Genomic DNA, 22632 nt, shown 5'->3' on the forward strand with positions numbered 1-22632 from the left:
AAATAATCTTTTCTTTTTTCTTTGTGTTATCTTTTCTTTTTAAATTCATTTATTTTGAGAGAGAGAGAGAGACCAAGCAGGGAAGCGGCAGAGAGGAGAGACAGAATCTTAAGCAGGCTCCATGCTGTCAGCACAGAACCCGAAGCGGGGCTGTATCTCACAAACCCTGGGGTCATGACCTGAGTGGAAATCAAGAGTCGGTTTAGCCTACCGAGCCGTCCCGGGGCACCCCTCAATTGAATCTTTTAAAGTGTATTTTACATCTTGTAATTTTTTTTACCGCAAAAATATCCAGAGGTTTCTCTGACTAGAGAATAAAAACTCAAGTCATTCAGCCTGGTAGTGAAGGCCTTAAACTTTCCTGCCTTTGCCTACTACTATCTCACATATCTTTAGTTAGAACATGAAATATAGCATCATTCCATCAATAATTTTAATAATATATAGTATTGAAATACACCACCTAGGTGGTTCCCTCCATTGTAGAAGTGTAGGTATACTCTTTATTAAAGAGTTCCTTGAAAGATGACTTTAAAAAAATTTTTTTTAAGTTTTCATTTATTTTTGAGAGAGAGAGAGACAGAGCATGAGTTGGGGAGGGGCAGAGAGAGAGGGAGACACAGAATCCGGAGCAGGCTCCAGGCTCTGAGCTGTCAGCACAGAGCCGGATGCAGGGCTCAAACCCACAAGCCGTGAGACCATGACCTGAGCTGAAGTTGGACGCTTAACTGACTGAGCCACCCAGGCACCCCAAGATAGATAACTTTTCAACTGGAAAGTGTTCCCTTTGGAGAGATAAGTATGAATAAATGAGCAGAGTTTGCTCTAGTGGATGTGTACTTGAAGGATGGAGCAGGGGAGATTCTGAAGGTAGGAAAACTAGTAAAGAATTTTTTTATTGTACTCTAGATATCAGGTAATGGAGACAAATCATGACAGTCAAAATGGATTGAAAGAAACATGTACAAGAGGCATTGGCAAAGTAGAGGCAACCTAATAATGACCGATTCATTACAAATCATAAAAGAAAGACAAAAATAGAGGATGACACTAATGTTTTTAGTTTGGTCACTTAGGAGGATGAGATTGCCAGTAACTGAGATGCAGGGTACAGTAGGAGAAACAGTTTGTGTATGGTTGTCCAGCTACCAAATGGAGAGAAACATTTAAGAAAATATTACTTTTGTGGTTCTTGGAGCATGCCATTATGATTGGAAATGTCATTTTGATCTGGAACTCAGGGGAGATTATAAAAGTAGATTTGGGAGTAATTCCCTTAGAGAACAACCTATGAAAGAATTAAATCAGAAGATATACATAACAAAATGAAATCAATGTGTCCAAGTAAAGAATTTAGGTGAATAGGTGTGTTAGTTCCTGGGGTTGCTGTAGCAAATTACCAAAAACTGGCTGGCTTAAGGCAACAAAAAATTACTTTCTCTCCACTCTGGGAACCAGAAGTCCAAAATTAAAGTTTTGGCAGGGCTGTACCCTCTGGAGCTTGAAAGGAAAATGTGTTATCTCTGATATCTCCTGATGGCTATCGGCATTCCTTGGGTTTTGGCCACACCACTCTGTCTCCCTGGACATTGCCTACTTTTCTTCTTCTTCTTTATTATTATAATAATTTATAGTTTTATATATTCAAAATCTGAGTGTATCCATTGTTTATAAATGTAGATTCATGATTACAAGTCAAATTGGGTAGTATTTATAAGTATGATCTATATCAAAAAGGTAAAAGTATTATTTATTATACTTATTATATAGCAATTTAATTTCTTTTGGACACAATAGAAACATATTTCTAGTTACACTCTTGGTTAAATTTATATTCCTTAGTGATGTGTTTATCCTCTGGAGTTATTACCGAGCATCAGAAATTCAGAAGAGAGGTTGAGGCTACATCTAAGACTTTAGTCAGAGATTCCAGTCTGTAATTATTGGGACGTCCATTACTCTTTTCAAAGCTACTATTTTTTTCCTGAATTTTGAGCCTTTAATATGGGCACAAGATTCTCCAAAATTTGAAGATTAAATTTTTTGCTTATGTTTATCTTTTTGATCCTTAAAACATTTAAAATGATTTTTTGAGGTGTAAAACTTCTTTGTAAAGAAATACACAATGTTAAGAACTGTGTAGAATAAAAAGCGTAAGCTTCAAATGCTGGTAAACATTAACAGTTGGAGCCTATATTTTCAGATCTTTTGTCTGTGAATTAATAGGTCAAATTATAGGTATTCTATATAATACTTTTGTCACTTTTGTTCAATGATTCTGTCTCTATTTTTCTTCAAATGGTTTTTCAATTTGAACCCATTGCTAGAATAATTGTGTAACATTCAAAAAAATTTAAAGTAAAATATCCTGTTCATTGCCACTATCACATAATTTTTTGACAAAAAAGTTTTATTTTTATTGGACTTTGTGCATATAATATTTCCAATAAAACAAAAAGTAAAAAATAAAAAATAATATATTATAAACATGCATATATAATGATTGTTTTTTAATTCCATTAAGTAATACCATTATTTTTTATCGTCCCTGTATTTATTTTATTTTAATTTAAATTTTAGGTAGTTAACATACAGTGCAATATTGGTTTCAGGAATATAATTCATTGATTCATCACTTACATACAGCACCCAGTGCTCATCACAACAAGTGTTCTCCTTAGTACCCATCAACCCGCCTAGCCCATCTCCCATACTCCTCCCTCCATCAACCCACTTTGTTCTTTATCATTAAGATTCTCTTGTAGTTTGTTTCCCTCTCTTCTCTTCCCCCTCCTTCCCATATGTTCATCTGTTTTGTTTCTTAAATTCCATGTATGAGTGAAAGAAATCATATGGTATTTGTCTTTCTCTGATTGACTTATTTTGCTCAGCATAATATATTCTAGCTCTATCCACATCATTGCAAATCGCAAGATTTCATTCTTTTTGATGGCTGAATTACATATTTGTACATGTATACATATCTTCTTGTCCACTCATCAGTCTGGACATTTGGGCTCTCTCCATAGTTTGGCTATTGTTGATAATGCTGCTATAAACATTGTGTTGCATGTACCCCTTCAAATCTGTATTTTTCTATCCTTTGGGTTAATACCTAATAGTGCAATTGCTGGATTGTAGGGTAGTTCTATTTTTAGTTTCTTGAGGAACCTCTATACTGTTCTCCAGAGTGGCTGCACTAGTTTGCATTCCCACCAACAGTGCAAGAGGATTCCTTTTGCTCTGCACCCTCAACAACACCTGTTGTTTCTTGTGTTGTTAATTTTAGCCATTCTGACAGGTGTGAGGTGGTATCTCATTGTGGTTTTGATGTTTATTTCCCTGGTGATGAGTGATGTGGAGCATCTTTTCATGTATTAGTTAGCCATCTGTATGCCTTCTTTGGAAAAGTGTCTATTTATGTCTTCTACCCATTTTTTAACTGGGCTATTTATTTTTTTGGGTGTTGAGTTTGATAAATTCTTTACAGATTTTGGATACTAACTCTTTATCAAATATGTCATTACAAATATCTTCTCTTATTCTGTAGGTTGTCTTTTAGTTTTGTTGATTGTTTCCTTTGCTGTGCAGAAGCTTTTTATTTTGATGAGGTCCCAATAGTTCATCTTTGCTTTTGTTTACTTTGCCTTCAGCGACATGCCTGGTAAGAAGTTGCTCTGATTGAAGTCAAAGAGGTTTCTGCCTGTGTTCTCCTCCAGTATTTTGATGGTTTCCTATCTCATATTTAGGTCTTTCACCCATTTTGAATTATTTTTGTGTATGGTGTAAAAAAGCGGTCCAGTTTCATTCTTCTGCATGTTGCCATCTAGTTTTCCCAACACCGTTTATTGAAGAGACTGTCTTTTTTCCACTGGATACTCTTTCCTACTTTGAAGATTAGTTGACTATATATTCGTGGGTTCATTTCTGGGTTTTCTATTCCATTCAATTGGTCTATGTGTCTGTTTTTGTGACAGTACCTTATCTTTGTAATACAGCTTGAAATCCAGAATTGTGGGGCGCCTGGGTGGCGCAGTCGGTTAAGCGTCCGACTTCAGCCAGGTCACGATCTCGCGGTCCGTGAGTTCGAGCCCCGCGTCAGGCTCTGGGCTGATGGCTCAGAGCCTGGAGCCTGTTTCCGATTCTGTGTCTCCCTCTCTCTCTGCCCCTCCCCCGTTCATGCTCTGTCTCTGTCCCAAAAATAAATAAACGTTGAAAAAAAAATTAAAAAAAAAAGAAATCCAGAATTGTGATGCCTCTAGATTTTTTTAAGGTTTGCTTTGGCTATTTGGGGTCTTTTGTGATTCCATACAAATTTTAGGATTGTATGTTCTAGCTCTTCGAAAAATGCTGGTGGTATTTTGACAAGGATTGCATTAAATGTGTCTATTGCTTTGGGTAGTATAGACATTTTAACAATGTTTCTTCTCCAATCCACGAGCGTGGAATGCTTTTCCATTTCTTTGTGTCCTCTTCAATTTCTTTCATAAGTGTTCTATAGTTTTCAGAGTACAGATTTTTTATCTCTTTAGTTAGGTTTTTTCCTAGGTATCTTACTATTTTTGGTGAAGTTGCAAATGGGATCAATTCCTTGATTTCTTTTTCTGCTGCTTTGTTATTGGTGTATAGAAATGCAACAGTTTTCTGGATGTTGATTTTATATCCTGCGACTTTGCTAAGTTCATATATTAGTTCTAGAAATTTTTTGGTGGAGTTGTTCGGGTTTTCTACATAAGAGTATCATGTCGTCCACAAGTAATGAAAATTTGACTTCTTCCTTGCCAGTTCGGATGCCTTTTATTTATTTTTGTTGTCTGATTGCTAAAGATAAGATTTCCAGGACTATGTTAAATAGTAATGTTGAGAGTGGACATCCTTGTCTTGTTCCTGACCATAGGGGAAAGGCTGTTGGTTTTTCCCCATTGAGGATGATATCAGCTGTGGGTCTTTCATATATGGCCTTTATAAACTTGAGGTATTTTCCATCTATCCCTACATTATTGAGTTTTTTTTAAAATCAAGAATGGTTGCTGTATTTTGTCAAAACATTGCCTCCTCTTCTGAATATCATCTTCTTCATATGTTTGTTTGCCTTATAAGGATACATGTGATTGCACTTTAGGGCCTACCTAGGTAATCGAGGCTAAGCTCCTTCTCTCAGGACCCTAAGCTTAATCACATAATTTTCCATAGAAAGTAATATTTGCAGGTTCCAGGGATTAAGATGTGGGCATATCTTTTAGGGGAGTTGCCATTCAACCCACTATAATAAGCTAAAAATCACAAGGTAATACAACAGCTGAAATAAAACTCAAAGTACAATACATCAAGTAAATGTTAGAAGTTTGAGGGGAAGAGGAGGAGATAAACAGAACAAACTTCCCCCCGAAGAAGTAGAAAGTTTAAATGTGTGTGTGTATAATATGTGTACCTGTGTGTGTATACATATTTAAAGACACTTGAGTATTTTTGTAGTGTGAGGAAAAGAAGCAAGTAAAGAAGGAGATACTGAAGATGAGGCAGATTAAGAATGTAGATAAAGATGAAAAGTATGAAGGATAATGTTTTAAGAGGATAAGATTGGCTTTAAAAGTAGGGACCACTTTTCCTTAGTAGGCAATGAAAAAATAGAGAATATAAAGAAAAATGTTGATATAAGAAGAGAGCCATTAAATTTATGTTTGATTACTTATCTCTCTGGGTAAATTATCTGAGAATGAAATGGTGGGAATGAGGCTGGGAATTTGAGAAGAGAAAGAAGAAAATCTAGAAGAATCTCTGTATGTAGGAGGAAAGAGTTATGAATTCATTTGAGAGCCCAATCAAGGTAAAGGTGAGAGTAAGCTTGTAGGGAATACAGAGATGATGGTGAAGTGGCATCCCTAAATGGAGAAGCTCAATAAGAGAAAATGAGTAGTTAGGCTGTGTATTGGAAGCTAAGGGAAATGTTAGAGGAATAATGTAAGTAGTTAAGTGCTTTTGGGGTGTCTGACGTATTATAAATAGTTGATCATATAATCAAGGTTAGGTGGAAAGGAAAGGGAAACAGGATGGAGCTTGATAAACAAGAACAACAGAAAGAATCGAGGACTGTTCCCACTATAAGAGTAAAGCTATGTTAATAAAAGTAATGGAACATGAGAGGAGGATGAGTTTAAGAGAATATCAAATACACTACCCAAATTTTCACAGATGAGCAAAAATACAAAAATGAACTCAACTATTGTTTCCTGCAGATTTGTGCATAGAACAGGCAAGACAATTGTTGGAGCTGTACTGCATCTTTTTTTTTTTTAATTTTAAAATGTTTATTTTTAAGAGAGAGTGAGAAAGAGTCACAGCGCAAGTGGGGGAAGAGCAGAGAGAGGGGGAGACAGGATTGGAAGCAGGCTTCAGGCTCCAAGCTGTCAGCACAGATCCAGATGTAGGGCTTGAAGTGGTGAACCGTGAGATCATGATGTGATCTGAAGTTTGATTTTTAACTGACTGAGCCACTCAGGAGCCCCTGTACTGCATCTTTCATAGCCCTATTTCACCTGGAACTTTTTGGCTTGGTAAAGATTGTTGTAGCAGTGGGTAAATGTAAAGTTTTCTTCCTTTCTTTCTTGCTAAAGATGTGTTAGCATCTACCTGTTGATTTTTGGAGTATCAGTCAATTTAAATGATAGTAAGTTTTTTTTCCAGTGATAGTGTGCAAGAGAAGAGGGAAGTTTAGCTTATTTGTAGTAATCTAAATTCCATCAAATAGATAGGATGCTACTTCTTGGCATGTTTTATACAAAGAGAAATTTAAAGCATTGTTATATTTTAATAGTCTAAATTATTGTGTTTATGCACAAGTGTGCTCCCATACAAACTCATACACGCATTGACAGGACACTTCCTTTAAATACAAATATTGTATCCACATTTCACCGTCATATTTGGGGGAAGTTACAAATACAGTATATTTATTTAAAATCTGGTATATCACTTATTAATATTTTTCACAATCATTTGTTTTCTTCTTATAATTGATTGTGTTTCCATTTTGAGTCAATGGCTGTTGTGTGAGCAGTTATAAATAAATATTATAGGAAAAATATATTCCCAAACAAAACCCCCAAAACTAGGCAGAACTGGAAACTGATTTCCAAAAGTAAATGCCGAAACTTCCTCTTTCAAAATTCTGCATGAAAGTTTCTGCAAAAATTTATTTGTGGAAAAATGGAATTCATCGACAAATTTTCAACTAGCATCCAATAAAAAGAAGATCGTAGTTATTTACTGTCTCTGGAAAGAAAGACATTTAATCTTCAGTTGGGTATTTGCGGTGAAAAACCTCACGAAATGCAAAAAAAAAAAACACCAACCCTACACCAACGGAAAATAGGAATACTGAATCATGTTTACAGTTACAAATTCATGCGCTTGGTGTCGCTCTTCACTGAGAACGTTTGCCTGAAGAACGTGCCTCCGCTTCTTCCGTCCTGCAGAAAATTTGGCAGATAGTGGAAAACCTCTAGTGAATCCTTCCCCAATAGAAGGCCGTGAGAATCAGTTTGCGGTAAGGTATTACATATACATTAAGCTATCTTTGAATCCTTTTGAGTGTACCATGCTGTTTTCCTGGCGAGGAGGCCCCGGAGCCCTGAGTTTTCTCCAGTCGCTTCTGCTGCTCACAGCCTGGGAGGCTGGGAGCGGCCAGATCCACTACTCGGTCCTGGAAGAGGCCAAACACGGCACTTTCGTGGGACGAATCGCACAGGACCTGGGGCTGGAGCTGGCAGAGCTGGTGCGACGCCAATTCCGGGTGGTGTCCAAAGGCCGCGGGGACCTACTGGAGGTAAATCTGCAGAATGGAATTTTGTTTGTGAATTCTCGGATCGACCGGGAGGCGTTGTGCGGGCGGAACGCGGAGTGCAGCATCCACCTGGAGGTGATCGTGGACAGGCCGCTGCAGGTTTTCCATGTGGAGGTGGAGGTTAAAGATATTAACGACAACCCGCCTGTGTTCCCTGAAAGTAAGAAAAGAATAATCATTGCGGAATCTAGACCCCCAGAAACTCGGTTTCCACTAGATGGCGCATCCGATGCAGATATTGGAGTAAACTCAGCCTTGACCTACCGAATGGATCCCAACGACTATTTCGCTTTGGACACACAAAACAATCGTGAACAAACGTCTTCGTTGTCACTTGTGTTGAGAAAATCATTGGACAGAGAGCAAATTCAGGAGCATAGTTTAGTATTGACAGCCAATGATGGGGGTAAACCGGAGATGACCGGCACAGTTCAGCTGCTGATCGAAATTCTGGATGTGAATGACAATGCCCCAGAATTTGACCAATTCATTTATAAAGTGACGGTATTAGAGAACGCATTTAATGGTACATTAGTGATCAAGCTAAATGCCACAGATCTTGATGATGGTGCGAATGGAGACATAAGCTACGCATTTAGAAGGCCTGTATCTCCTGCAGTGCTGAATGCATTTATCATAAATCCTAACAGTGGAGAAATTAGAACAAAGGGTAAACTAGATTTCGAAGAAAAGAAATTGTACGAAATATCGGTGGAGGCAATAGACAAGGGGAATATTCCAATGGCAGGTCATTGTACCATTTTGGTGGAAGTACTAGATATAAACGATAATATCCCACATATTACCATCACTTCTCTGTCACTCCCGGTACGAGAGGATGTTCAGGTGGGCACTGTCATCGCCTTGATCAGCGTGTCCGACCGTGACTCTGGCGCCAACGGGCAGGTGACCTGCTCACTAACACCCCATGTCCCCTTCAAGCTGGTGTCCACCTTCAAGAATTACTATTCGCTGGTGCTGGACAGCGCCCTGGACCGCGAGAGCGTGTCGGACTATGCTGTAGTGGTGACCGCACGGGACGGGGGCTCGCCTTCGCTGTCGGCCACGGCCAGCGTGTCCGTGGAAGTGGCCGACGTGAACGACAACGCGCCGACATTCGCGCAGGCCGAGTACACGGTGTTCGTGAAGGAGAACAACCCTCCCGGCTGCCACATCTTCACGGTGTCCGCGCGGGACGCGGACGCGCAGGAGAACGCGCTGGTGTCCTACTCGCTGGTGGAGCGGCGGGTGGGCGAGCGTGCGCTGTCGAGCTACGTGTCGGTGCACGCGGAGAGCGGCAAGGTGTACGCGCTGCAGCCGCTGGACCACGAGGAGCTGGAGCTGCTGCAGTTCCAAGTGAGCGCGCGCGACGCGGGCGTGCCCCCGCTGGGCAGCAACGTGACGCTGCAGGTGTTCGTGCTGGACGAGAACGACAACGCGCCCGCGCTGCTGCCGCTGCCTGGGGCGGGCGGCGCGGGCGGCGCCGTGAGCGAGCTGGTGTGGCGGTCGGTGGGCGCGGGCCACGTGGTGGCGAAGGTGCGCGCGGTGGACGCGGACTCGGGCTACAACGCGTGGCTGTCGTACGAGCTGCAGCCGGCGGCGGGTGGCGCGCGCAGCCCGTTCCGCGTGGCGCTGTACACGGGCGAGATCAGCACGACGCGCAGCCTGGACGAGGCGGACTCGCCGCGCCAGCGCCTGCTGGTGCTGGTGAGGGACCACGGCGAGCCGGCGCTGACGGCCACGGCCACCGTGCTGCTGTCGCTGGTGGAGAGCGGCCAGGCGCCCAAGGCCTCGTCGCGGGTGTTGGCGGGCGCCGCTGGCGCGGAGACGGCGCTGGTGGATGTCAACGTGTACCTGATCATCGCCATCTGCGCGGTGTCCAGCCTGCTGGTGCTCACGCTGCTGCTGTACGTGGCGCTGCGGTGCTCGGCGCCGCCCAGCGAGGGCGCGTGCGGGCCGGGGAAGCCCACGCTGGTGTGTTCCAGCGCGGTGGGGAGCTGGTCGTACTCGCAGCAGAGGCGGCAGAGGGTGTGCTCTGGGGAGGGTCCGCCCAAGACCGACCTCATGGCCTTTAGCCCCAGCCTTCCTCCGTGTCTGAGTTCTACAGAGGGAACAGGTGAAGGAGAAGGTGATTCAGAACGTTTGAAAGAGGTGAGTTCGTATTTAAAACTGTCTTACTATTTTAGCCTTATTCACACTTTTATCGTTTAAGATTCATTCTTTAATTTTGTAAATTAAAGGTAAGATTATTCTTTAATTTTGCTCATGGTTATGGAATTTAATGAGTATTACTGACATAGTGGGTCGAATTATTTTTCAGGCAAGTTTTTAGTAAAAAGTCATGATAAACTGCCCATAACGGTAATCATTTGTGGCGGTTTTTTGTATTACACAGGGTTTATAATTATTTGTTTCCTTTTTTAATGTTTATTTATTTTTGAGAGAGAGAGCGTGAGCGAGGGAGAGGCAGAAAGAGAGGGAGGGGCGGAGAGAGAGGGAGACAGAGGATCGGAAGTGGTGCTGAGATCGCAGAGCCTGATTCGGGGCTCAAACTCACGACCTGAGCTGAAGTAGACCACTTACCTGACTGAGCCATCCAGGCACCCGTATTATCATTTATTTTCTGTGTGAGCATTTGTAAGAAACCACACCTTGTGAATACTTAAGTATTTAGAAGAGGTTTGTTTTAATGAGGCTAACCAGAATTTTAAAACTTTAAATGTTTTTATAAAATTTATACATATGCCATTTTACGTGTTTTATTTTAAAGAGGGCATAACCTTTTACATAAATGCCCTTTAAAGGTGCATTTTTGTTTCTTTAAAAATTTTTTTTTTCCGGGGGCTCCTGGGTGGCTCAGTGGGTTAAGTGTCCGACTTTGGCTTTGGTCACGATCTCACAGTTCGTGGGTTGGAGGCCCGTGTTGGGCTCTATGCTGACAGCTTAGACCCTGGAGCCTGCTTCGGATTCTGTGTCTCCCCCTCTCTCTGTCCTTCCCCTGATCGCATTCTGTCTCTCAAAAATAAATAAACATTAAAAAAATTTTTTAAAGGGGCGCCTGGGTGGCTTAGTTGGTTGGGCGTGCAACTTTGGCTCAGGTCATGATCTCAAAGTTTGTGAGTTTGAGCCCCCCCCAGCGGGCTCTGTGCTGACAGCTCAGAGCCTGGAGCCTGCTTTGGATTCTATGTCTCCCTCTCTCTCGGTCCCTAACCCACTCGCATTCTGTCTCTGTCTGTCTCAAAAATAAATAAACAAACAAACAAAAAAATTTTTTTAAGTTTTTTTTGGCTTGGTCCCTCCTCATTTTCTTCTAGTCACATCACCATTCCTGTCAGGTATCCAATACAAACAGGCTTGTAATTTTCCTTTCACATATTTATTTGCAGTCATTGGATTGCTACACATGTGCAAACATCTGGTGGCTTTTTGTTAGTGTTTATTTTAGGTTATTAGGATAGATAATGCATTTTACATTTCCTCAATCACCAATACCTTTGGAAATCCCCACATATCTAATACTTTTGTATGTTGTCAGACAAGTATCCAATTTCTTTTTTGTTTTTGTTTTTCTTATTTTTTAAAGTAAGCTCCACGGGGGTGCCTAGGTGGCTCAGTCGGTTAAGCGTCTGACTTTGGCTCAGGTCATAATCTCACGGTTTGTGAGTTTGAGCCCTGCTCAGAGCCTGGAGCCTGCTTTGGATTCTGTGTCTCCTTCTCTCTCTGCCCCTCCCCCACTTGTGCTCTGTCTCTCTCTATTAAAAATAAATAAATGTAAAAATAAATTTAAAGTAGGCTCCACACCTAATGTGGAGCACAACATGCTGCGTGAACTCACAATTGGATGCTTTAAACAACTGAGCCACCCAGTTGCCCCATGATATTTTTAATAGCCGTGTAGTACCCCATAATACAGGGTGAATCATTGATATATATTCAGTTATTCACCTGTTGATGAGTATTTTGTTTCAAGTATTCATTAGCCCTCCTAAACCATGGTGTACTATTACTTACATGTTTCTTATTTATTTATCAAAAACTTTACATTTATTTATTTTTATTTTTAATTTTTTAAAACATTTATTTAGGTTTGAGAGACAGAGCATAAGCAGGGGAGGGACAGAGAGAGAGGGAGACACAGAATCGGAAGTAGGCTCCAGGCTCTGAGCTGTCATCACAGAGCCCAACACGGGGCTTGAACTTACAAGCCATGAGATCATGACCTGAGCCAAAGTTGATGCTTAACCGACTGAGCCACCCAGGTGCCCCTACATTTATTTGTTCATTTTGAGAGAGAGAGGGAGAGAGAGAGAGAGAGAGAGAGAGAGTGAGCACGGGCCAGGGAGGGGCAGAGAGAGAGGGAGGGAGAGAATTCCAAGAGGCTCTATGCTGTCTGGAGCCAGATGCTGGGCTCAATCTCACCAACTTTGAGATCATGACTGGAGCCTAAATCAAGAGCCTGATGCTTACCTACTGAGTCACCCAAGCACCCCTCATTTATATATTTCTAAAATATTGGTGGTTTCATTTCTGTGAAATTCATTTTCAGATGTGGAATTGACACATCAAAGGGTATTAATAATTTTAATTTTCAAATGTTTTGCTAGAGTACTTTTCAAGAATTTTGTAGTACTTTTAATTTCCACCAAGTTATGAGCAACCTCTTTTATCTCTAAAAGCAAAAGCAGTCTTACATTCTGCCAGTGTGATATCTCATTGTTACTTTAATTCCTACATACTACCAGTGAATTTCAGCATACTGTCATTTATGTTTGGTTTTCTTTGATTTATCAATTAAATTCTTTTCCCATTTTTATTTGAAAAAAAATGTTTCAGTTTGAGAAAGTTCTTTTTAAAATATAGATATTAACTTTTATCTTCTACCTATATCACAAATATTTTTTCTCCTATACAACTTATATTGATGTAGTTATGTATATTTTGCCATATAAAGGTGTTTTTTACATTTCTGAACTAAAATACATCTATTTTTCTTTTATGGATTTTACAGTCTCCATGTTTATTTAGGAAGATCTTAATTTTTATATGGAACATCCATTAATTAAATTAATTTAATAAACATTTATTTCTAATTTAAGTTAATTTGAAAAATTGAAGTATAATTGACATATAACATTATACTCGTTTCAGATATACATATAATGGTTTGACATTTGTATATATTGGAAAATGATCACCACGATAAGTCTAGTTAACACCCATCACCATACATAGTTGCAACTTTTTTTTCTTGTAATTAGAACTTTTCCTATGTACTCTTTTAGCAACTTTGTTTTTAATATTTATTTATTTTGAGAGAGAGTGAGAGAAGGGGAGGAGAGAGAGAGAGAGAAAGAGAGAGAGAATGAGAGAGAGAATTCCAAGCCAGCTCCATGCTGTCAGTGCAGATCCTGACTTGGGGCTCAAACTCACAAACTCAGATCATGACCTGAGATAAAATCAAGAGTTGTAGGCTTAACTGACTGAGCCACCCAGGCATCCCTAGCAACTTTCAAATATACAATTTAGTATTATTAAGTATAGTCACTGTACTGTACATTAGGTCCCCAGAACTTATTTATTTTATAACCAGAAGTTTGTACCTCTTGCTCACCTTCAGTCATTTTGCCCACTCCCACCCCCTGCAAATGGCAAACACCAATCCATTCTCTGTATAGTTTGGGTTTTTTTAAGGTTCCACACCAGTGAGATCATTTTTCTTTTTTTCTTTTTTATTTATTTTTTAAAATTTACATCCAATTTAGTTAGCAAATAGTGCAACAATGATTTCAGGAGTAGATTCCTTAGTGCCCCTTACCCATTTAGCCCATCCCCCTCCCACTACCCCTCCATAACCCTCAGTTTGTTCTCCAAATTTATGAGTCTCTTCTGTTTTGTCCCCCTCCCTGTTTTTATATTATTTTTGTTTCCCTTATGTTCCCATCTGTTTTGTCTCTTAAAGTTCTCATATGAGTGAAGTCAAAGGATTTTTGTCTTTCTCTGACTGACTAATTTCACTTAGCATAATACTCTCCAGTTCTATCCACATAGTTGCAAATGGCAAGATTTCATTCTTTTTGATTGCCAAGTAATACTCCATTGTGTGTGTGTGTGTGTGTATCACATTTTCTTTATCCATTCATACATTGATGGACATTTGGGCTCTTTCCATACTTCGGCTATTGCTGATAGTGCTGCTATAAACATGGGGGTGCATGTGTCCCTTCGAAACAGCACGCCTGTATCCCGTGGATAAATGCCTTACAGTAGTGCAATTGCTGGGTTGTAGGGTAGATCTATTTTTAGTTTTTTGAGGAACCTCTATACTGTTTTCCAGAGTGGCTGCACCAGCTTGCATTCCCATAGTGAGATCATTTTTCTTTTTTTTTAATGTTTATTTATTTTTTTTAAGAGAGAGAGAGAGACGCAGAGCATGAGTAGGGGAGGGGCAGAGAGAGAGAGGGAGATGTAGAATCCGAAGTAGGCTTCAGGGTCCAAGCTGTCAGCGCAGAGCCCAATGCGGGGTTCGAACTCACAAACTGTGAGATCATGACCTGAGCTGAAGTCGGACGCCCAACCAACTGAGCCACTCAGGCACCCCTTGAGATCATTTTTCTTAATGTAGTTATTTATTGCTGTAAACTTACCTCTTAGCACTGCTTTTGCTGTATCCCCTAAGTTTTACTATGTTGTGTTTCCATTTTCACTTCTTTCAAAATATCTCTTATTTCCCTTTTGTTTCATCTTTGACCCACTGTTTTTAAGGAGTGTGTTGTTAAATTTCCAAGTATTTGTGAATTTTCCCATTTTTCTCTGGTTATCGACTTCTAGTTTCATATGATTATGGTCAGAAAAGATACTCTGTATGATTTTAGTCTTTTAAAATTTGCTGAGACTTACTTTGTGACCTAATACATGATCTATCCTGGAGAATGTTCCATGTGCTCTTGAGAGGACTGTGTATTCTGTTGAAGTTGGTGGGTATATTCTGTACATGTCTATTAAGTCCATTTGGTCTAGTTCAGTGTTTTCATACTGATTTTCTGTCTGGATTATCTCTCCATTGATGAAAGTGGGTGTACTGAAGTTCTCTGCTATTACTGTAATGTCATCTATTACTTCCTTCAGATAAGTTAGTATTTGATTTATATATTTATGTGCTGTGATGCTGGGTAGATATATAACAATTGTTATATTCTTTTGTTGACTTTTATCACGATATAATGACCTTTGTCTCCTGTTACGGTTTTTTACTTAAAGTCGGTTTTATCTGATATAAGTATAGCTACTCCTCTTCTCTCTTTTGGTTTCCATTTGCACAGAATATATTTTTCCTTCTCTTCACTTATTTGTTTGTTTATTTATTTATTTATTTATTTATTTATTTATTTATTTATTTTAGAGAGAGTGAGCATGGGGTGGGGGACGGGGGGGGCGGGGAGAATCTCAAGCAGGCTCCATGCTTAGAGTGGAGCTCAATGTGGGGCTTGATCTCAAGACCATGAGATCGTGACCTGGGCCTATATGAAGAGTCAGATGCCTAACTGACTCAGTCTTTCAGGTGCCCCACAATTTATATCTTTTCAAAGGGTGTATCCATTAACAAATAATTATAACTATCACTAGTTTTAATATATCTGTTCTTTGACTCTTAAAGTAGTTATGGCACCACCGTATTACAATATTAGAGTAGTCTGAATCTGACTCTATACTTACTTTACCAGACTGTGGTATATTTTCATATGTTTTCATGTTACTAGTCATCACCCTTTCATTTCAGCTGGAAGAACTCCTTTCAGCGTTTCTCATAAGGCAGGTCTAATGGTGATGAACTCCCTGAGCCTTTTTTTTTTTTTTAATTGGGGAAAGTCTTTATCTTGTCTCATTTAGAAGGATAACTTTACTGCATAACACATCCTTGGTTGGTGGCTTATTTTTATTTCAGCACATTGAATATATCACCCATTCTCTCCTGGCCTGCGGTGTTTCTGCTGAGAAATCTGTTAATAGCCTAATGGGGGTTTGCTTGTATGAGAGAAATTTTTTTTCTCTTGTGTTTTTAAAATTCTCTCTTTGTTTTATACAGTTTTATTATAATTCATCTTAGGGAAGAGTGTTTCGGATTGAAATTTTGGGGTGACCTACTAGCTTCAGGAACTTGGATGTCCAAATCTTTCCTCATATTTGAGAAGTTCTCTGTCATTATTTCTTTAAATAAGCTTTCTACCCTTTTCCCTCTTCTCCTTCTGTGACTCCAATGATTGTTTCTTTTTAAAGGTGTCCCATAAATTCCATATGTCCCAAAGGTTTTCTTCATACCTTTCTCTATTTTTTGTTGTTGTTGCTCCTTTTGACTGGGTTATTTGAATTATCTTTGTTGCTCCCTCTAGTGTCTGTTGGCAGCATTTCAGTTTTCTGGTTCTACAGCAGTAAGCTCTTCTGTTCTCAGTGGCCAGTAGGCATCCAAGTGTGCTGGTTTCCTGTCAGCACCCCTAAGCAGGTAGACAGATACCAATTCCTTAGATAGCTTTCTGAAAACCCAAAAGGCTAGACACACCCTCACTTCTCTCCCTCCTTCCTGAAGGCGCAAGCTGACCCCTTGCTATTTTTGTTCTCTATAGCCCCCAGGCGTCCAAACAATGCCACTTCCATCAGTTCTCTGATTGAGGCAATACAGAAACTAGTCCTTTAGACAGCCCTGAGACCCATGTTATACTCTTCTCTTTCCCCTTGAAGGTGAAGTAGTGAGAGTATTCTTTCCGGGTGCTGAGGTGTACCAGTATGGGTGAGGGGCTGATGTGAGCAAAGTTAAAATGATCCTTCCTACTGATTTCAGTGCAGCTCTTTCAGCCTTGTGTTCACCTGGGATACTCCAGCTTCTTAACTGGATTCTGGAATCCTCAAAAATGAATTTTGGCTTATATATCATTGTTAATGGTTATTTTTGTGGGGGAATAAGGGCTGGGAATTCCTATTCTGACATTTTGCTGGCATCATTTTGATACATTTTGAGTTAATTTTTGTAGCAGGTGTGAGGTAGTGATCCAACTTTATTCTTTTGCAAGTGGATATCCAGTTATCCTGGCATCATTTATTGAAAAGAACTATCCTTTCCCTGTTGAAATGTTTGGGAACCATTGTTGAAAATCAATTGATCAATAAATGTGGGAGTTCATTCCTGGATTTTGATTCTATTCCATTGATTTATATGTCTATCCTTATCCCAGTACCACATTGTTTTCATTATTGTAATTTTGTGGCAAGTTTTAAAATCAGGAACTATTAGTGCTCCAACTTTGTTCTTTTTTTCAAGATTGTGTTGGCTGTTCTGTGTGACTTGCATTCCCATGTGACTTTTAGGATCAGTTTATCAATTTCTGCAAGGAAGCCAGCTTACTTTTGATAGGGATCAATTTGTAGATCAATTTGGGCAGTATTGCCATCACCATCTTAACTATATAAAGTCTTCTGATCCAGGAACATGGGATTTTCCCCCCATTTACTTAGTTCTTTAGTCCCTTTCAACAATGTTTTGTAGTTTTCAGAGTATGCATTTTATACTGATTTTGTTACATTTATTCCTTAGTATTTTGAGTTTTTGATGCTATTATAAATGGAATTGTTTTCTTATTTCATTTTTTGTTGGTTCATTTTTAGAATGGTTAGTGTGTAAACTCTAATTGATGGATTTTTAAAGTTTATATTCAAGTTAGTTAACATACAGTGTAGTCTTTGTTTCAGGAGTAGAACCCAATTACTCATCTGTTATGTATGACACCCAGTGCTCATCCTGAAAAGTGCCCTTCTTAATGCCCATCACCCATTAGATGCACCCTCCCACCCTCTCACACCCTTCTAGAAACCCTCAGTTTGTTCTCTGTATTTAAGAGTCTTTTATGGTTTGTGTCTCTCTCTGTTTTTTTCTTATTTTTTCTTCCCTTCCCCTATGTTCATCTGTTGAGTTTCTCAAATTCCACGTATGAGTGAAATCATATGGTATCTTTCTCTGACTGACTTATTTTGCTCAGCATAATGCCCTCCAGTTTCATTCACGTTGTTGAAAATGGCAATATTTCATTCTTTTTCATTGCCGAGTAGTATTTCATTGTGTATGTGTACCACATCTGCTTTATCCATTCATTAGTTGATGGACATTTGGGTTCTTTCCATAGTTTGGCTATTGTTGATAGCACTGCTATAAACATTGGGGGTGTATGTGCCCCTTTGAATCAGCATTTTTGTATCCTTTGGATAAATTCCTTGCAATGCAATTGCTAGGTTGTAGGGTAGTTCTATTTTTAATTTTTTTGAGGAACCTCTATACTGTTTTCCAAAGTGGCTGCACCAGTTTGCATTCCCACCAACAGTGCAAGAGGATTCCTCTTTCTCTGCATCCTCGGCAACACCTCTTGTTTCTTGTGTTGTTAATTTTAGCCACTCTGATAGCTGTGAGGTGATATCTCATTGTGGTTTTGATTTGTAATTTCCCTGATGATAAGTGATGTTGAGAATCTTTTCATGTGTCTGTTATTCATCTGGATGTCTTCTTTGGAAAAGTGTCTGTTCATGTCTTCTGCCCATTTCTTCACTGGATTGTTTGTTTTGTGTTGAGTTTGGCAAGTTCTTTTTTTTTTTTTTAATTTTAAAACCTTTATTTTTTTTTATTTTTTATGTTTTAGCTTAAAATAACAGAAATTTATTCTCTCAAAGTTCCAGAGTTAAGAAATCCAAACTCAAGACATCTTCAGGGTCATAGTCCCTCCTAACCTTCTAGAGAAGTGTTATTCCTTGCTCTTCCAGTTTCTGGAGGCTGGTAGCTATTTTTGGTATTTCTTGGCTTTTAGGTATCATTCTAACCGCCACATCCATTTTCACATTGATTTCTTTGTTTTAAATTAAAAAAATATTTTTTCAGGAATAGAACTTAGTGATTCTTCATTTACATATAACACCCAGTGCTCATCCCAACCAGTGTCCTCCTTAATGCCCCTCACCCCCTTAGCTCTTACCCCCACCCAACACACTGCCAGCAACCCTCAGTTTGTTCTCCATATTTAAGAGTCTTTTATGGTTTGCCTCCCTCTCTGTTTTTATATTATTTTTGCTTCCCTTCCCTTATGTTTATCTTTTTTGTGTCTTGTTTATTTTTTATATTTATTTATTTTGGGGAGTATACAAGTGGGGGAGAGGTGGAGAGGGGGGCAGAGGATCTGAAGTGGGCTCTGCACTGACAGGCTGACAGCAGCAAGCCTGACGTGGGGCTTGAACTCATGTACCGTGAGATCATGACCTGAACCGAAGTCAGACACTCAAATGACTGAGCCACCCAGGTGCCCTTGTTTTCTATCTTAAATTCCACATATGAGTGAAATCATATGATAATTGTCTTTCTCTGACTGACTTACTTCGCTTAGCATAACACACTCTAGTTCCATCCAAGTTGTTGCAAATGGCTTGATTTCATTCTTTTGGTAGCCAAGTAATATTCCATTGAATATATATACCACATCTTCTTTATCCATTCATCAGTCCATGGACATTTGAACTCTTTCCATACTTTGGCTATTGTCTATGATGCTGCTGTAAACATTGGGGTGCATGTTCCCTGTGGATCAGCATTTTTGTATCCTTTGGGTAAATACATAGTAGTGTAATTGCTGGGCCATAGGGTAGTTCAATTTTTAATTTTTTGAGGAACCTCCATTCATTTTTCTAGAGTGGCTATACCAGTTTGTACTCCCACCAGCAGTGCATAAGCATTCCCCTTTCTCCGCATCCTTGCCAACATCTCTTGTTGCCTGAGTTGTTAATTTTAGCCATTCTGACAGGTGAGGTAGTATCTCATCATCATGGTTTTGATTTGTATTTCCCTGATGATGAGTGATGTTGAACATTTTTTTCATGTCTGTTAGCCATCTGGATGTCTTCTTTGGAGAAATGCCTATTCATGTATTTTGCCCATTGCTTCACTAAATTATTTGTTTTTTGGGTGTTAAGTTTGATAAGTTCTTTGTAGATTTTGGATACTAACCCTTTGTCTGGTATGTCATTTGCAAATATCGTCTCCCATTCTGTCAGTTGCCTTTTAGTTTTGTTGATTGTTTCCTTCGCTGTGCAGAAGCTTTCTATTTTGATGAGGTCTCAATAGTTCATTTTTGCTTTTATTTCCCTTGCCTCCAGAGACATGTCAAGTAAGAAGTTGCTGTGGTCAGCGTCAAAGTGGTTGTTGCCTGTCTTCTCCTGCAGGATATTGATGGTTTCCTGTCTCACATTTAGGTCTTTCATCCCTTTAAATTTATTTTTGTGTATGGTGTAAGAAAGCGGTCCAGTTTCATTCTTCTGCATATCACTGTACAGTTCTCCTAGCACCACTTGCTAAAGAGACTGTCTTTTTTCCATTGGACATTCTTCCCTGCTTTATTGAAGATTAGTCGGCCATATATTTGTGGGTCCATTTCTGGGTTCTATTCTGTTCCACAGATCTGTGTTTGTTTTTGTCCCAATACCATACTGTCTTGATGATGACAGCTTTGTAATACAGGTTAAGGTCCAGAATTGTGATGCTTCCTTCTTTGGTTTTCTTTTTCAACATTCCTTTGGCTATTTGGCTATTCTTTTGTGATTCCATACAAATTTTAGGATTGTTTGTTCTAGCTCTGCAAAGAATGCTGATGTTATTTTGATAAGGATTGCATTGAATGCATAGATTGCTTTGGGTAACATCAACATTTTTTTTTAATTTATTTTTTTAAATATGAAATTTAATGTCAAGTTGGTTTCCATACAACATCCAGTGCTCATCCCAACAGGTTCCCTCCTCAATGCCCATCACCCACCTTCCTCTCCCTCCCACCCCCCATCAACCCTCAGTTTGTTCTCAGTTTTTAAGAGGCTCTTATGTTTTGGCTCCTTCCCTCTCTAACCTCTTTTTTTTTCCTTGTCTTCCCCCATGGTCTTCTGTTAAGTTTCCCAGGAACCACATAAGAGTGAAAACATATGGTATCCATCTTTCTCTGTATGACTTATTTCACTTAGCATAACACTCTCCAGTTCCATCCACATTGCTACAAAAGGCCATATTTCATTCTTTCTCATTGCCATGTAGTATTCCACTGTGTATATAAACCACAATTTCTTTATCCATTCATCAGTTGATGGACATTTAGGCTCTTTCCATAATTTGGCTATTGTTGAAAGCGCTGCTATAAACATTGCGGGTACAAGTGCCCCTATGCATCAGTACTCCTGTATCCCTTGGGTAAATTCCTAGCAGTGCTATTGCTGGGTCATAGGGTAGATCTATTTTTAATTTTTTGAGGAACCTCCACACTGTTTTCCAGAGTGGCTGCACCAATTTGCATTCCCACCAACAGTGCAAGAGGGTTCCCGTTTCTCCAGATCCTTGCCAGCATCTATAGTCTCCTGATTTGTTCATTTTCACCATTCTGACTGGTGTGAGGTGGTATCTCAGTGTGGTTTTGATTTGTATTGCCCTGATGAGAAGCGACGTTGAGCATCTTTTCATGTGCTTGTTGGCCATCTGGATGTCTTCTTTAGAGAAGTGTCTATTCATGTTTTGTGCCCATTTCTTCACTGGATTATTTGTTTTTGGGGTGTGGAGTTTGGTGAGTTCTTTATAGATTTTGGATACTAGCCCTTTGTCTGATATGTTATTTGCTAATATCTTTTCCCATTCCATTGGTTGCCTTTTAGTTTTGTTGATTGTTTCCTTTGCTGTGCAGAAGCTTTATCTTCATGACGTCCCAATAGTTCATTTTTGCTTTTAATTCCCTTGCCTTTGGGGATGTGTCAAGTAAGAAATTGCTGCACCTGAAGTCAGAGAGGTTTTTTTCCTGCGTTCTCTTCTAGGGTTTTGATTGTTTCCTGTCTCACATTCAGGTCCTTTATCCATTTTGAGTTTATTTTTGTGAATGGTGTAAGAAAGTGGTCTAGTTTCATCCTTCTGCATGTTGCCGTCCAGTTCTCCCAGTACCATTGTTAAAGAGACTGTCTTTTTTCCATTGGATATTCTTTCCTGCTTTGTCAAATATTAGTTGGCCATACTTTTGTGGGTCTAATTCTGGGGTGTCTATTCTATTCCATTGGTCTATGTGTCTGTTTTTGTGCCAATACCATGTTGTCTTGATGATTACAGCCTTGTAGTAGAGGCTAAAGTCTGGGATTGTGATGCCTCCCGCTTTGGTCTTCTTCTTCAAAATTACTTTGATTATTCGGGGCCTTTTGTGGTTCCATACAAATTTTAGGATTGCTTGTTCTAGCTTCGAGAAGAATGCTGGCGCAATTTTGATTGGGATTGCATTGAATGTGTAGATAGCTTTGGGTAGTATTGACATTTTAACAATATTTATTCTTCCAATCCATGAGCATGGCATGTTTTTCCATTCTTTTATATCTTCTTCAATTTCCTTCATAAGCTTTCTATAGTTTTCAGAATACAGATCTTTTACATCTTTGGTTAGGTTTATTCCTAGGTATTTTATGCTTCTTGGTGCAGTTGTGAATGGGATCAGTTTCTTTATTTGTCTTTCTGTTGCTTCATTATTAGTGCATAAGGATGCAACTGATTTCTCTACATTGATTTGGTGTCCTGCAACTTTGCTGAAGTCATGTATCAGTTCTAGCAGACTTTTGGTGGAGTCTACCCAGTTTTCTATGTATAATATGTCATCTGCATAAAGTGAAAACTTGACTTCATCTTTGCCAATTTTGATGCCTTTGATTTCCTTTTGTTGTCTGATTGCTGATGCTAGCACTTCCAACACTACGTTAAA

The 22632-nt window shown here is 39.4% G+C and overlaps 2 protein-coding genes across 5 annotated transcripts in view; both read left to right on the forward strand.

Moving 5' to 3' along the window:
- Window positions 1-22632, forward strand: part of LOC122488297 (protocadherin alpha-7-like) — a 126902-nt gene that overhangs the window by 32305 nt on the left and 71965 nt on the right.
- The window catches only part of LOC122488247 (protocadherin alpha-C2), a 136893-nt gene that overhangs the window by 9773 nt on the left and 104488 nt on the right, over window positions 1-22632 (forward strand). The window contains exon 1 of one of the 4 annotated variants that reach the window (XM_043589524.1): window positions 7465-9994. The exons of the other annotated variants lie outside the window; for them this stretch is intronic. Within the exon in view, the coding sequence (XP_043445459.1) occupies window positions 7598-9994 (2397 nt within the window). The 5' untranslated portion in view covers window positions 7465-7597. Of the gene's footprint in view, window positions 1-7464; window positions 9995-22632 lie in introns of those variants that run through there. 4 annotated transcript variants of the gene reach the window in all.

The sequence above is a fragment of the Prionailurus bengalensis genome, chromosome A1, assembly GCF_016509475.1.
Source record: "Prionailurus bengalensis isolate Pbe53 chromosome A1, Fcat_Pben_1.1_paternal_pri, whole genome shotgun sequence".
NCBI lineage: Eukaryota > Metazoa > Chordata > Mammalia > Carnivora > Felidae > Prionailurus > Prionailurus bengalensis.